This window comes from Sebastes umbrosus, chromosome 3 (assembly GCF_015220745.1).
Source record: "Sebastes umbrosus isolate fSebUmb1 chromosome 3, fSebUmb1.pri, whole genome shotgun sequence".
Taxonomy (NCBI): Eukaryota; Metazoa; Chordata; class Actinopteri; order Perciformes; family Sebastidae; genus Sebastes; species Sebastes umbrosus.
In genome coordinates, this window is record NC_051271.1 from 8149977 (window position 1) to 8165139 (window position 15163).

A 15163-nucleotide genomic window follows, 5' to 3' on the forward strand; every position below is an offset into this window, starting at 1 on the left:
AGATTAAAGCGACTCTGAGGCGTTTAGAACAAGTTCAGGGTCCCGGGCAGAACACAGCAAGATTATTAAATAGAGTGTGTGTGATGAAATGTCAGCTGTCTCTTGTGTTGCCTGCATATAAACTAAGTGGTAAAGCTTTTTATTTCTGCCGCTGTAGAAGAGTAAATGTGTCACATGTCTATTTTTACCCTGACTGAGCATTTATGGGTCATATGTCATATGTATGAAACAGACTTGTATATTAGTCATGTGTTCAGACCATGAATAAAAAGGAATATATTTACAATTGAATTATACTGTAGTCAGAAGTTATATTTGGAAATTGTCATCAGACCAAAATGTCATTTAAAGGTTAGTTAACGGTGATTATAACCTGTATACTCACAGAGTGTATTATGATCATAATTGGTCACCCTTTTGTGCATCAAACTTGAATTTTTATCTACCATCTAATTATTTTAGGAGACAAAAAGGTTAATTTAACTTTTGTGTTGTATAAAAATCAAGGCCAAATCCTGGAAACGTGCCCACATTACACCGTACTGTATTTCCTGAAAAGTGCTCTAGTATAATATATTTCAACCATAAATTGACAAACCCCCTTCATGCAATGTAGCACTCTTTAGCTTTATGATGAGCATTTCTAATCATCCAACTGTGTCTGAACACTGCAGTTTGACATTTCATGCTTTTCCATGCTTCATAAAACCTCAGCTGTGACTGAAACTGCTACTGAAAGTTTAGATTCAGGTGTGAAGCCACTGAACTGCACATTTTCTGGCAGTTCCAGAAATGTCTTCACACTTCCAATGCAAAATGCAAACCATATGTATTGTGTAATAATGCCACCTGTGGTACTGTGTTAGTCATCCCGTTATTCATGTCTCCATTTAAATCTGTATGGTTAAAAAAATAAAAATAATAAAAGACAGAACCTTACTCACCCAAGAAGAATTTTTTTATTTGCCAAATTCTGCAGCGTACAGAGCGGCTGCACATGATACAGTATGTTGTGCTATTTTTTTGTTTTTAGATGGTAGGAAGCATATATTAGTGAAGTGAAAGTTTGTTTTGTTTGTACAGTCCCACCATGTAACACATCAGAGGAATAAAGCAGACTTTGAGCTGCTTCATGTCACATGCAGTGATTATAGCCAAATTCAGCAAAACAAACAACAGGTTATATCAGAAACTTGATTCGTGGTCATCGGTGTGTGTGTGTATGTTCAGGAATGTAAATGTAAGTGTGTGTTGTTGCCTCAGTCGTCCACAGCGATGTTGCGGAACAGATAAGCCATGGACTCTCCGTTGTGGATGCGCCGGATGGCCTCGGCCAGGATCATACTGACATCCACAGTTTTGATTTTTGGACATTGAAGCTTCTGCACCTCATGAGGAACAGTGTTGGTCACCACCACCTGGAGGCGCAATACAACAGCCTTAGTGCATTTGGTTCAGACTTTTCCATGAGTTCTCAGGTAGCACTACAACATTTTTGTCAAGCTAAAATTGACCAGATAAACGTCTTCTGAACTTTATAAATCTAACTCTAAACATGAGTATTTGATTAGTTGGGTGGTGTGTACCCTGGGAATAATGGTTGCATGACAAATGCCACATGGAAATGATTTCATCACATAACTCTGCATATAAACAAACCCCCAACTATGTTAGAGTAATTATTCATTTAATGTCAGAACCTCACTCGCATGATATCCGATTCCCCAATAATTAAAGCCATTCTTCACACTCACACATCTTGCCAATACGGTTAATGAGAGGCTGAATTCAGGGAAAAAAAGCCCCAAAAACCAACACTGAGAAAAGTCACAAGTAAACAGGAGGATACCGCACTGTTTGGGTCAGATTTAAACGATCTATAGTACATGGGCTGAAGTGCGTTTAAGGCACGTCCAACTCCACTTTTTGCTGGTTAAATGGCAGATAATTGGAGAGTAAGGTGCAAGAGGCAAAGGGGTTGTATTTAGTCTTTTGGACATAACATGAATTTAACCACTCAGAGTGTCATTTCCCATTCCCTTTAAAAGCCAGATGTTCCTGCACCTGGCGCAATGCTATTTAAATAGCGGATTCGGCAAATAGGAGAAGGTCTTCTGCAGTGAAAATGTTGTTTTTGAAAGGCTAAACGCCAACAAATATAGATCAAAGCAGAATATTTCATTAGATAAAAACATGTTGTGAATTTTGAAAATGATTACATCGATCTTTTTTTAATACATTTTGATTTTTGGGCTTTACAAGGCTCTGGAGTTAATTGTAAATGTTTCGATCATTATGAATGAAGTTTCGAAGCTTCCAGCTATTCAGTACAGCCCGCGAATTGTCTTACAGTGATTTCATATTCTATTTACTGATTAGGAGGGACACTACAACATTAACTCTGTTTAGCTGTCCATTGATGGAGAGTGCTGAATCTGGAGGCTACATTACGCACGTGGCTTGCACCATTCTTTGTTTCAGAAAGATAAATCAACATCAGCAAAATGGTGAACGGTATTTACAGGAGTCATTCATTTTGATTTTAATTTTTTTATGAGGGGGGAAAAATGCTGCTCTACAGCATGTATATGTACTGGAGTGATGATAGAACTGGATTACATTGAAGCTTCTGCTTATATCTCTCTTTAGTTGTTATAGATCAGTGTTGTCCTAATTTTGACATATTTGACATACATCTCCCATGCACCTTTGAATGCTAAATTCAGTGACAAGATTCACGTGACTTTACCTCGTCGATAGCAGACTCCTCTATAAGTCTTGGTGCGTCTGCAGACAGCAGGCCGTGTGTAGCCATGATGTAGATCTTATAGGCTCCTCTCTCCTTCAGGATTTCTGCTGCTGCAACAAAGTCCTCCACGTCATCGATGATGTCGTCCTGAGAGAGTGGCCAAAGGGTGAGACATCAACATCAACAACGTCAACATTTAAGTTCTACTTTTTGGTTTATCATGTCACGTTAATAATACTGACAATCTGACATTTCTGAGAATATTTTTTGGGAAGTGGCATGACATAAAATGAATCTGAAACATAACTTCTTTTATTTTTTTTGTGGTACTCTTCCGCTTATGAGAAACATCTAACAAATGCCACATGGAAAATAATCTGTCACACATGCATATAAAAAAACTCCCACTGAGTTAACCATTCCAACAGTATGAAATACTACATTTTTACAATACAGATGTTATGTGAGATCCTATGATTCAATATGAGGAATAAACTCCTAAACAGTTTTAAGTAAATCACAGAAAAGTTTGAGGTCTTACAACGATGATGGCGATTCTGCCTCCTACGTCTCCAACAACGGTGATGGGTGGCTTCTCCTTCGCCATCATCACTGAAAGACACAGATGAGATGAACGGACGTTCGTTACTTTCTGGAAAAGAAGTGAGGGTCTGTCCTGTAACCCCGATCAGGAACGGATTCTTGAGGTAAAGTTAATGGAGATTTGGTGAGAAAGGATTTGGTTAAAAACCTGCAAACATCATGCAAAACAGCTCTACCCCCAGCAACCTTCCAGCTACCACAGCACCAGTCCAATAACTGCAGACAATTGCAGACCAATGTTATCTGCGGGAGATATTTGAGGTAAATCCAAACCAAGACTTTGGATGGGTTTACATGGTGCAATTACATGTGGCTGCTTTTGGTATAGCAGTAGATGGACAAATGGTTGTAGAGCATAGCCTCTTTTAGGGACCACAGACCAGGATCGATCATATTTGTAATATAATCAAATTATTATATATATATACACACTACTTATCTTGGAGCTTAAATTGTAGTCTCTCAACTAGCATATTAAAATATCTGAAATAGTTGAAGGGATTTTAAGTAATGATTGATCCAGGTCTAGAGCCACCACATCTGACTCGTAGGGTCCCCCCACACTGAGGCCCTGACCATGCCAAAAACCTTCTTCCACACAACAGCAAAGCACGTTCAGAGGGCAGTTCCCAAAAGACCCTCCAGCAAGGCATCTGTGCAAAAGCTAAAACTCTTTGAATGGTTACAGATTTCTGGGTTGAAAAGGAAGCCAAGAAACTAGAATCAAGCCGTTTCTGAGCCCACAACGCAAAGCGCAGCAAGCAGAAAAATGCAAAAATGGAAAACATGAGCATAATTAAAAAAACAAAATATCATGAACGTCAGACATGGGTATCATCACTTGGCATGATTATATTCATGTCAAGCAATTAATGAACTACAATCTCCAGTTCACAATCAAATAGTGTACTAAATTATATGTAATTTCATAACTTAAATCTAGTGGGTGGCTTAATTAGCATGAGTCGTTACACATAATGCTATTCAAGTACATACTGTTTCTTAATAATGTCTCTTCTGGGTCTTCAGGCTCTCTTTTCATATTTCAAATATTTAGCAGCCTGAGGATTATACATCTGTGGTGACTAAGATAGCATAAGTCATATCGTCCATGTCACAGTTTCACTCCTGTAATACTTCTTAATTTCAGGAGAACCAAATGCATTTCAACTGAGAGGATATGAGACTGAGGGCTTCCAACAATTATCACTGCTACTTAGGGAGAAAACAATTTCTATCTTATGATCCAAGTGTGTTTGAATGTATCGGGACAGTGCAGCGAAGTAGTTTCCCTTTCCAAAATGAAAGCATAAATGGACAGACACTGTGGGTCATCAAAACAGAAACTGGTTGGCTTTAAGAGCCACGTCTGCTCTGCCCACATTATTGTATGTAGGCTGGACAAACCTGAGACAGACGTGCTCCAAGTGTTTCATTTCCTCCCTGTTCAGACCTGGTATTAACATGCGTCCTGAGTGATCGGATCATAAGTGGACAGCTCTAAGTGCAGGTGTGAACGCACTCAAGATGCATTGAGGACGCATTGAGATCCTCTGCGCTCTTCATGTGAATAGACAGGCAGACACGAGTGCTTGTCTGCCTCGCGGCATGGAAACAGCTTCTGTGCTCTGCTGTATCCTGTCAGTACATTTGTATTTTATCAGAATATATCTTATCTATAGGCTATATAATCTACAGACTATCAGGCTAGGCACGCGTAGTGCATTATTATCATACTGTCAGTGATGTGACAGTGTTTTTGTTCCGGTGCTCTGTATCTATCCCCGGCTCTCTGGAACCTGGCAAAGGCAGCGGTGCCGGCGGCGTGGAGGTCCCCGGGGACCACTGGTACTGCAACCTTATATTTTGATGTTAATAAAATGTACCCGAATTCACGACTATGTTGGATATTACTACTGACATTCATGTAATATTACGTCACAGCGTCTGCTGTATTAGCCATGTGTTTACTACGTGTTTATTTGCATGAAGAGCGGGGAAGTGAGATCGGATCACAAGTGGTCACTCGAGACGCATGTGGAGATGCATTCTAATGCCAGGTGTGAACAGACGTATTTAAAGCTGTCCGCTTGTGATCCAATCACTCAGGATGCATGTTAATGCCAGGTCTGAACAGGGCCAGAGATACAATTAACACACATTATAGGATCATTGTCACTTTGATTATTGAACGCTCAGATGTGAAATGAAGTGGAAGCCCTCAGTAACTCATTCAGTCATTTCCATGCAGGGAGGCATCAGAAGGAAGCAGAAACAGATTCAAGCATTATGATCATACTTGGGAGCTCTATCCCAGGGAACGGAGTATGGTGTCTGCTGCCTGCGTTGGAGGGAAAAAAAGATAGGATGTTAGAGAAAATGTTAATGCACGGACAACGTATACAACGGACGAAACATCAGAGCACATCAGTGATATCCAAAAACTCTTCCACCGTTTTTCAGGAGGAGGAGGTTGTAAATCCCAGAGTAGCTGTGTTAAGTGGTAGTAAGCCTTTTCTGTACCATGAATTGACCTTTCATGTAATCAATGCATGTGTGAAGGCAGAGAGAGAGAGAGAGAGAGAGAGCCAATGACTGTGATTCAGCTCCTGCTGGGAGAGAGAAAGAGAAAGTTGACATAAAAGACATTTCCAAGTCGAGGGGGGAGAAGGAGGAGGAGGCGAATTCAGCTGAAAAAGACAGCAGACGGGACGAGATGAGATGACGGGGGAAATAAATTCGGCGGAGGAAGAAAAAGGGAGCAATGTCAGTCACTGCCTGCAGTATTTCACAGCTGGCTACCACAACGCCTGGGGCAGGGCTGACCTGAAACGTGCTGAGAAAAGTATGCGTGTGTTACTGCAGGGTCAGCGGGGGCATTACTCTGATCTGAAGCTGGCAATTTTAGGCAGCTTTAAGAGAAGACTGTGAGCGGTGGTCAGCCCTGCTACTGGTCTGTACTCAGAGGTATTTGGACATAAAAAGATCCAAAGACATCTGTGATGTTCAACAATTTAGGGAACTAAACTTTGGCTTATGGTTTCTGTGGCTACAGACACATGAGCAGCAGATGGCAAGATACATTGGCATTTATTCTTCTCACACACACACACAGCTCGAAACTCAAGAGCTCTAATTTCCCTGTTGGAAATTTAGCTCTCCATGTCACCCAACAAGAGAGCTGAACTGGCCAGCAGTTACAGCTTCTCTTTATTTGGCCAAGACAGGTTCATACGTGCTAAGAAGCCTCTTGACATCACTCAGGTTGTTTCAAAGGAAAATGTCCTATCTGCTGTGTAAACACTCCCTTTTAAATCAATTAATTAAATCCCTGCTGATAATACAATTGCATCCCAGTTAATAAATGTCTTTATGTCGAGCTTAACATTTACTTAAACGATGACGTCCTCTTTTAACTCTTTTTGTATTCGTAAGTCGCCATGATACAGCAAACAATGTAGATTGAGTAATAGGCTTTTCACCTTGAATGCATTACCGGTGTTATAAATAAACAAAACATTACTCAGGGGGAAACTGTGATTGACCAGAAAACAATTCAGACTTGGCACTCATCATTGGACTGTTGGTGAAAATAAATGATGAGCGAATGGATGTTCTTCCTGTGTGGTTACTGCCACTGTTGTTTCACAGAGGAGGTCTCTTGGCTGAGCGTGCACAACTGCACATTAATTTCAAAGACACGAGGAAACAAACATCCAAGGCACATTCTTGGTGTTTTAGTGAGGCAGCGGATCAAGAAGTGCGGGCTTGGGAGGATTATGTACAAGTGTACTAAGAGTCAACATTAACATGAAAATCAACTTTGTTTACACACAACCAATAATACGGAATCAGTCATAACCCTGATTTGTTTTCAGTAATGCCGTAACAAATATCTGTAAATGTCTGTCAAAGGAGCAGGCACGTAGCGGTGTTGTGGGTCTTACATGGCAGCTCCAGGCCGGTGTGTCCTGTGGTGGTGCGGGTCGGGACGGGAGAGAAGGGGGGAGATTGTCGTCCGTCAACCATGTCCAGCTCTGAATGATGGGCCTCTCCGTGCATCACTGCCAGCCCGAGTCGCAGCCTCTCGGCGTAGGACTGAGCTCTGAGACAGACGGACACGCAGGAGTCAAATAAACTGACAAGCATAACACATAAACAAATATGCAGGCAAAAAAGAGCGGAAAGAAGTTTGCAAAGAAGCTTGAACATTCCTGTAAAGACAAAGTGCTCATAAGAAAAGACAAAAGCGTAATTGTAACGTGACACTTAAGAAAGAAAGTTTCCACTGTGACAGTAAGAGAAGAGATGCACTTGTGCGAAACAGAGAACACTTCCTTGTTACCTCTTGGCAGCTGAAGGAGACTTTGCAACAATTATGGCATTCCTGTAGTCTGGGATCTGATTAAAGAGAAACAGAAAAAGAATAAAACATAATACTCCAAATCTCATTCTCTGATGTACAGCAGAACACCATCATTGTTGGGACACTGTGTCCAGTGTCTCGCAGCCTCACCTCCTCCTGGATGTACTGGATGAGGAAGGGGGAAGCTCTCAGGTTGTCAACAGGGAAGCTGAAGAAGCCCTGGATTTCTTTCTGGTGGAGGTCCATGGTGATGATGTGAGTTAACCCTGCAACACCAAACACATACGCACATGAGTTGGTATGGCTTCAGAACAAATTTCACAATAACGCATTAATGCCATTTAAAATTTTTAGGTTGTAGGGTTGCAGTGGGCTCAGGTTTAAAGCTAGAGTGAAGATACTGTCATACTAACTTGTCGTGAAGGAGGCTAAATAACGCTCCAAACTTGCGCTAAATTTTGGCGAGGAATACTTGAATCTGTGCTTTCATTCAGTGGGTATACATTTTTAAAAAAATCAATAATGACAAAAGGAAATGACAACACACAGTCCATACCAGCTTTAGCTAACATGGATGCAAGCAGCTTGCAGACAATGGATCCTCTCTTTCTCATCTTGCACTGCTTGCTGTAAGGAAAGTAGGGAATGACTCCGATGATGTTCTTGGCGCAGGACGTCTTCAGGGCGTAGGCCATAACCAGCAGCTCCATGATGGCCGTGTTGACATCTCTGAGAGAAACACATTAAATTCGAGTGATTACATTAGATATATCACAAACCGCAAAAGCACTGTCTGATCAGCTGATAGGGGATTGATGAGTCAGCAGCTTGATGTTTGTTAACAAGGTCATCATCCCATAAGCCACTGGAAATATAGTAAACACTGTCTGGCGAAGACTAACCTGTTTTTAGTTCCATTGTTATCACATGCCCCGGTATAAGACTCCACCTTAACCGACCTTTTATCTGAGCTCTAAGCCAAAAATAACCTCGAGAGTTACTGGCTGTTGTAATACAATTGATCAAGTTGCAGCAAAACAACACATCATTATCTGCATAGCGAAATATGACCTAAATATAAAGTTATTTTTAGGAAAAAAAAACACATACAAGTAAGAAAATATTTGCTTACGGGGCATTTTTAAATCCCCATTGGCCAGAAAACAAAACTCTGGTGAGTACTGTGGTGAGGTTTTGATAGACTACTTTGTTATTTTGATGACTAGGAGAGTTTCACTACTTTAGAAAAGTCGATGAGCTGTTGGTGTAACAAGACACTGTATGTAGCCATTTTGGCCTTGGCAGCTTGTTGAACACAGTGTGATGTCCCTTCCTGTGACCTCTGGATATCTATCAGATAACTGATTAACAAGGACAAACAGAGGGCTCAACTGGTACAAGTGAAATGGTCAAAGTTAGTGTTGCTTTTCCTGTTTCACTTCTTGCTGCGAAGGTAAACTTCACTTGGACTTGAACCTCCCAGGTAAATGGATGCTACAGGACTCTTGAATGACAAATTTACCAGGGTCATAGCACACAAAGTAGATGTTTCAGTTAATTGCACGGTAATGACAGATGCCGTATACAGAGATACGTTTTGCAAACACTATTTTGTCACAGGCTCTCAGTCATGAGATTACAAATATAGGTAGATACTTAAAACCTCATCAAAAACGTACAGTCATTTGTCATGTAAAGGACACTAATGCTTTTGCCGTGCAAAACTACAAGCGGATGCAGATTTTGATAATATAATAATCATTGTATGTGACAGCCATTGGGGAATGGTATTTGCCAATGCAAGTACAGAAAAAAATACATTAAAAGCTCAATTTTTTGGCAACCTGGTGGCAGACACAGACATAGTTTTCTTGGCTAACTTGTTAACAATCAGACACAGACAGACACGGAGCTACATGCTCATTTGGAGTCGTGTTTCCGGCCAACTCACACTTTACGTACATTATTCACTCTCATTTTACCAACTCCCAAGAAAAATATCTTAGTTTGCTAAATGTTCAGTTTTCTTCGCCGTTAAGTTGTTAACTTTGTCAGTCTGTTATTTCATGCCAGACAGGTGAATAGTGGGTTTATCAGAGCTGATGAGAGTGAACCAAACATTAAATTGATGGGCTGTAAAAGAGGCTGAAAAGCTCAGTAGCGTTCAGAGTTGGGTGACAATTCTCTGAGGGTTCATTACATTACACATAGTGATATGATTCTTTGTTAATATAGAACAATAAGGCATCAGGAGCATCCTTCCGTCTCACCTGGGAATGGTCTGAATGATAAAGACGTCTTGTCCACGGACAGACTCTTTCACGTCCACTCGAGTCTCTGAAAACAAACAACAATTCGTTCACATCATTGTGGGTTCAAGTGCAGTCAAGTCAGGTGAGACGACACTAAACCTGCAGCTCATTAATATAAGACGCTCCCTTATGGAAATGAGGGACCTGAGGACATTTATCAGCCTTACCTCTATTTGGCTCTTGATAAACCACCGACTTGCCCAACTCCACACCCAAGCGTCTGGAAAAAAACAAACAGGCCACAGAGTGTTAAAATCACACACACACACCTACCTTTCTGTGATCCATTAAATTGAAGTGTGTAAATGTTCTAGTGTGCACTAGACTGTTGTTGTTTTTATTAGTGTGACCAGCAGCGTATTGGACCAACTGAACCACAAAAGGGCTTTTGATAATCAATCATTTCTGTGAGTCATTTGTAGCGATGAAACGATTAGTCAATTGATAGAAAATAATCTGCAACTATTCTGGTAATTGATTATTCATAATTTTTTCCAGCAAAAGCACAAAACATTCTTTGGCTCCAGCTTCTCAAATATGAAAAATCTGCTGCTTTTCTCTGTTTTTTATCATTGTTAATTGGGGTTTGGACTGTTGGTTGTAGAAAACAAGACAATTGAAGACATCAACTTGGGCTCTGAAGACTTTTTTTGGACATTTAATAGCACGAACAATAAATTAATAGATTTTTAAAATAATCTGCAGACTTATCAGTAATAAAAAATAATTGTTAGATAACTTTGCAAACTGTGCAAGCTATGACATGCAAACTCTACATGCCACACCTTATCAAATGCAACCCACTGACTATAAAAAGCAGTGAACTTGTGGCCGTGCGGGTAATTTATTTCACAGGAGTGATTTGAGGGAAATGTGGCAGCATTAAAAGGAATCCTATAAATTTAAGGTTTTGTTAAGTTCATTAAAGTGTAAATGTGATAAATCTGTAACCAGCTTCAAAGCTGAAAAACGTCAAAACATCCACAGAAAGGCACTTGGCACAAACAAAGATCGAGTTGATGTTGATGTTCAAGTGCAGAACAATCCTGTTGCATCAAGTCAAACTCTGAACAAGCCCAGGCATCATGATCACAGATGTGCCTTAGGCAGAAAATTAAGTTAATTTAACCAAACAGTCGCATAACAGTGCCAAGTGACTACAAAAAACTGAACTTGATGGAACTTTGAAGCACACCACAGACGAGCGAGGGTTTGGCTTGGTGACAGCAGGAGGCTTTACCAGTAGGGATCCTGCTAGGCAAGACAGGCCTCTGTAGCCTCGCCCTGTTTACATCACTCAACCTTGATCCAATGTTTGATATATCATCTATAATGACTACGGTACAATTAAGCAGACAAAAAGCGCAATCAAAGAATATGGGACATGTCCTTGAAGTATTATCTTATAATCTATTAGTCATCGTCAGCAAGGAAACTGGGGGTATTTACACACAGCCCAGTCACCACATGTACCTCAGAGTAAATATCCAGTACAGTATTCATTAACATTTCCTTTGTGCTCGTGTTATTATTTAACCTTTGCTCCACAAGAAAAACTCTCCTCGGCTCCAGAATAGCAACATAATCTCATTAATAATGTTTGCGATGTTGCCAAACAGTGAAAACTGAGCTCTTTTTTCGATGTGTGAGCAATGCAACTTCTACTTGCTGTCTGACAAGGCTGCAGGATGGGGAAAACCATGACTGCTCCCCGATTTAATTTTTAGTGTGTCACAGCCATTCCAGTGAACCAGCATGCACAATACTAGGGCCATGATTCATGTTATTAATTACACCTGTGTTTACCCTGTAGTGACACATCAAAATAACTGCTGGGGAAAGGGCGTATTGTTTTTTTATTTTCATATCATTCACATGCATCTTACCTGGTTTCACTAGTTTTTCTACTAAACCAACACCCATTTAAATGCTCCTATGAATAGTTGCCATTTAAAAAAATTTCTGGCATCCAGGGTACAGTACATCCGTGCCCTGCGTCCCTTGACAGAGTGGTATCTGCACAGTAAGCTCCTTTCATCACAATGATTGTCACTGACAGGTCTTTTGAACTTCCCACGCCAACACCCAGAAGACAAAACACCACATTAGTCACAATCTAAAACAACACATTTTCATCTTCACTACACAATCTGGGATGATACTTTTAAGGGAAATAATGATTAAAAGGAACACTTTTTTTTTTTACTTAATCAAAAGGAGCCTAACAATGCTAGAAGAAGGCTGGCGGACTTTTTAACTGAATTTTCAATATTTTTGCAAGTATTTTTGTGCAAACTAAGGATGCACCGATACAGATACTGGATCAGATATCGGGACGATACTGACTCAAATAGCTGAATGGTATATTGGTGACAATGGGGCCGATCAATTCAATTAAATTCTATGTTTATATACCGTTTATACTGATGTTGTCTTACACATAAAAGAATGATCCCAGTCACTTCCACACAGTGAGGCATACAGATTATTAATTAAACCCTGGTATTGGATCGGTACTCGGTATCGGCCGATACCCAAAGCCCAGGTATCGCTATCGGGACTGAAAAAGTCGGATCGGAGCATCCATAGGGTGAACACTCAATGTGTTGAAGTTGGATCACAATCATGCCAAGAAATGTGTAATTTAGATTCTTTTCAGGTTGGAAAAGCCACTGAAATAACAGTTAGGTCACTTTTAAAGGTGTTTCAATAGAAATAAGTGCCACCTATCCAAAAAACAGTGTGCAAGACTATATGGCCAATATACAATATTTAACTAACAAAGCAATTTATGAGGCTAATCCAAGAAAATTGTGCACTGAAATTGCTCAAAGTATTGATGCTAAACCTTGTTTGTTATGCCTTAGGGTATAAGTTGTTGTTGTTGCAAGTGACAAGCCCAAGATGTGGTGAATGTAAGAGATAGGACAAAGAAATGTAAATAACCCTGTTTTGCAATATGATAACACAAGGAATGAGGAATGAGTTGTCTTGAAATGAGGTTTCATATATAAGCAATATATATGCAATAAGTTTCTTCTTCTCTTACTGCTGCTAAGTTCACACCTGATACCTGTCCTATGGTTTCCATGCTATATATATATATACACAGTGTGCATGTGTGTGTGTGTGTTTGTACAGCAGCCTAATTAAACAGCATTAAATTCAAAACGATAATACACACCCACTGGCCTCAGGTGGTCACCTGCAGCTATGACTCCCAGGTGTACTGTCATGGGGACATGGCAGGTAACACAGACAGGCCAAATCCTCAACATTTACAGACATGATAGTGACATTAAATCATCATGATTGAGTGTGTTGTTGGTGTTTAAAAGTTTAAAAAAAAGCTCCACTTACTCTGTGATCCTCTTGGCCAGCTCTGTGCAGGCGGTGGTGGAGTTGGCAGAGAAAACACGGTACCCACTCTTTGAAACATTCATTTTCTTGTAACCGTAGGACAGTTTTGGAGCATAAGAGTGAGATTGAGAGACCAGTGACCTGTGACCCCCAAAACGCCTAATAGGCATGTTGCTTTGGACACAACGTGGTATTTTGGGTTGTTTTTTTTACACCCAAAACCAAAACCGTGCGTAATTACGCAACAAGCTGCGGCTGGTTTACACTCCCTCCATGGAGACGCATGTTTAAAATACTTCTATATATAAACTAAAACAACAAAGCGCACATGCTCCACGCGTGTCAACAACTCTCCTCTCCTCGACCAGCACCACACAACAAAAAGAAAACCATTAAATCAGCAGCAGATGGAAAGCTGAGCTGTTTCCTGCGTCTTTATCGTCTCCAGAACACACACCTCGGTTTGTTTTACCCTTTAAGACGAACTGATGTGAAATAAAAACTTGTCTTGGGTGCAGCTAATAAGTTCTAAACTCCTCTTCTAGCTTTCTGCTGTAAACTTTGCAGCAATGCGGTCGCAGCAGGAGAAAAAACGCCACGAGCACACGTTCATTGGGTGGATGGAATGAGGGAGGGGGTTTTTAAAGAGAGCCAATCAGTGGCCGGAGCGAAACAACAGAGGGCGGGGCTTATATGTGTTTTTTGACCAATCAGTGCTGCGGGTTTATTATGACCTACATTTAAAGAGCAACGACCAAAAAAAAAAAAAAAGTGTGGTGGGTGGTGGCCAAATTGTTTTGTCCTAAATTTACCCCAAACAGGAAGAGAGCTGTTGTTAGTTAGAGCAGTAATCAGTGGGTGTAGGGACTACAGTGGAGAAAGAAGTAGGTTATTCATATTATTGACTTCAGTAAAAGTAGTTATAACACAGTGTTTAACAGCAACAGTCAGGGCCGGCTCCAGCACCTTTGGTGACCTGGGCAAAATTCAGATTTGGACCCACCAGATCCCTCACCCTGTAAACCACAACACACCTCAGACATCACAATGGTTTTAAAGACACAATTATGATTCTTATTTTCACAAATAACTGTATTTATTATAATATAAATAAGCAATTGGTCCCTCATATGGTTGGCTTAAAAATGTTTAGTTAGTTTCACAAGAGTTACAGGGGTGAAAAGTAAATGTATTTATTCATTTATTCATTCATTTGTTACCTCAATGTAGGAAATGAGAAAGGGCACCCACCAGCATTTTTTTTTTTTTTTTATAATTTTTTTTATTAGAGGGCGACCAGCCACCCCCCAGAAAGTGGCACCTTTATGTCCCATGCCTTGAGTGTTCATTATGCAGAATTGCCCCCTTCGGATTATAATACATAATTGTATATGCAGCAGTAGCTGGCATATTATCGGTACATTGAAAATATGAAATGATAATGATAATGAAAAATGACTGTGTGCATAATGTTTAGGTTGTTTTTTAGCTCCTTTATGTGCTTTTAGGTAGTTTAAACAAGCATCCCATCACCCTTACAAAAAATAAGTTAATTCAAGTGTGCTTTTAGTATACTTCTTTTAAACTTAAAATGAGAGTATACTTTCAGTTTACTTTGTATGTACTTATCAGGGATTTACTTAACAAAATTATACTTAATTATCCTTAGTTTATACTGACAAATATACAGAAAAGTCTAAGTGTACTTGGCAAATATACAGAAAAGTTCAAGTATACTTGGCTTATACTGAAAGGTATAAGTATATTTGGCTA

The 15163-nt window shown here is 40.1% G+C and overlaps 1 protein-coding gene across 2 annotated transcripts; it reads right to left on the bottom strand.

Annotated features, from left to right (window-relative positions):
* Positions 1–936: 936 nt before the first annotated feature.
* Positions 937–14005, bottom strand: LOC119485411 (phosphoribosyl pyrophosphate synthase-associated protein 1-like). Of its 2 annotated transcripts, XM_037765014.1 has the most exons (11): positions 13391–14005; positions 10198–10250; positions 9989–10055; positions 8275–8447; positions 7869–7984; positions 7698–7753; positions 7300–7457; positions 5652–5693; positions 3291–3361; positions 2750–2896; positions 937–1418 (listed from the first exon to the last, which is right to left on the bottom strand). In XM_037765014.1, exons 1-11 carry the CDS (start codon positions 13558–13560, stop codon positions 1260–1262), a joined length of 1212 nt encoding a protein of 403 aa, XP_037620942.1. In that variant the 5' UTR covers positions 13561–14005; the 3' UTR covers positions 937–1259. The 2 variants fall into 2 exon arrangements, with proteins under 2 accessions (XP_037620942.1, XP_037620943.1); XM_037765015.1 differs by lacking the exon at positions 5652–5693 and having other exon boundaries at positions 13391–13560.
* Between the last annotated feature and the right edge of the window lie 1158 nt (positions 14006–15163).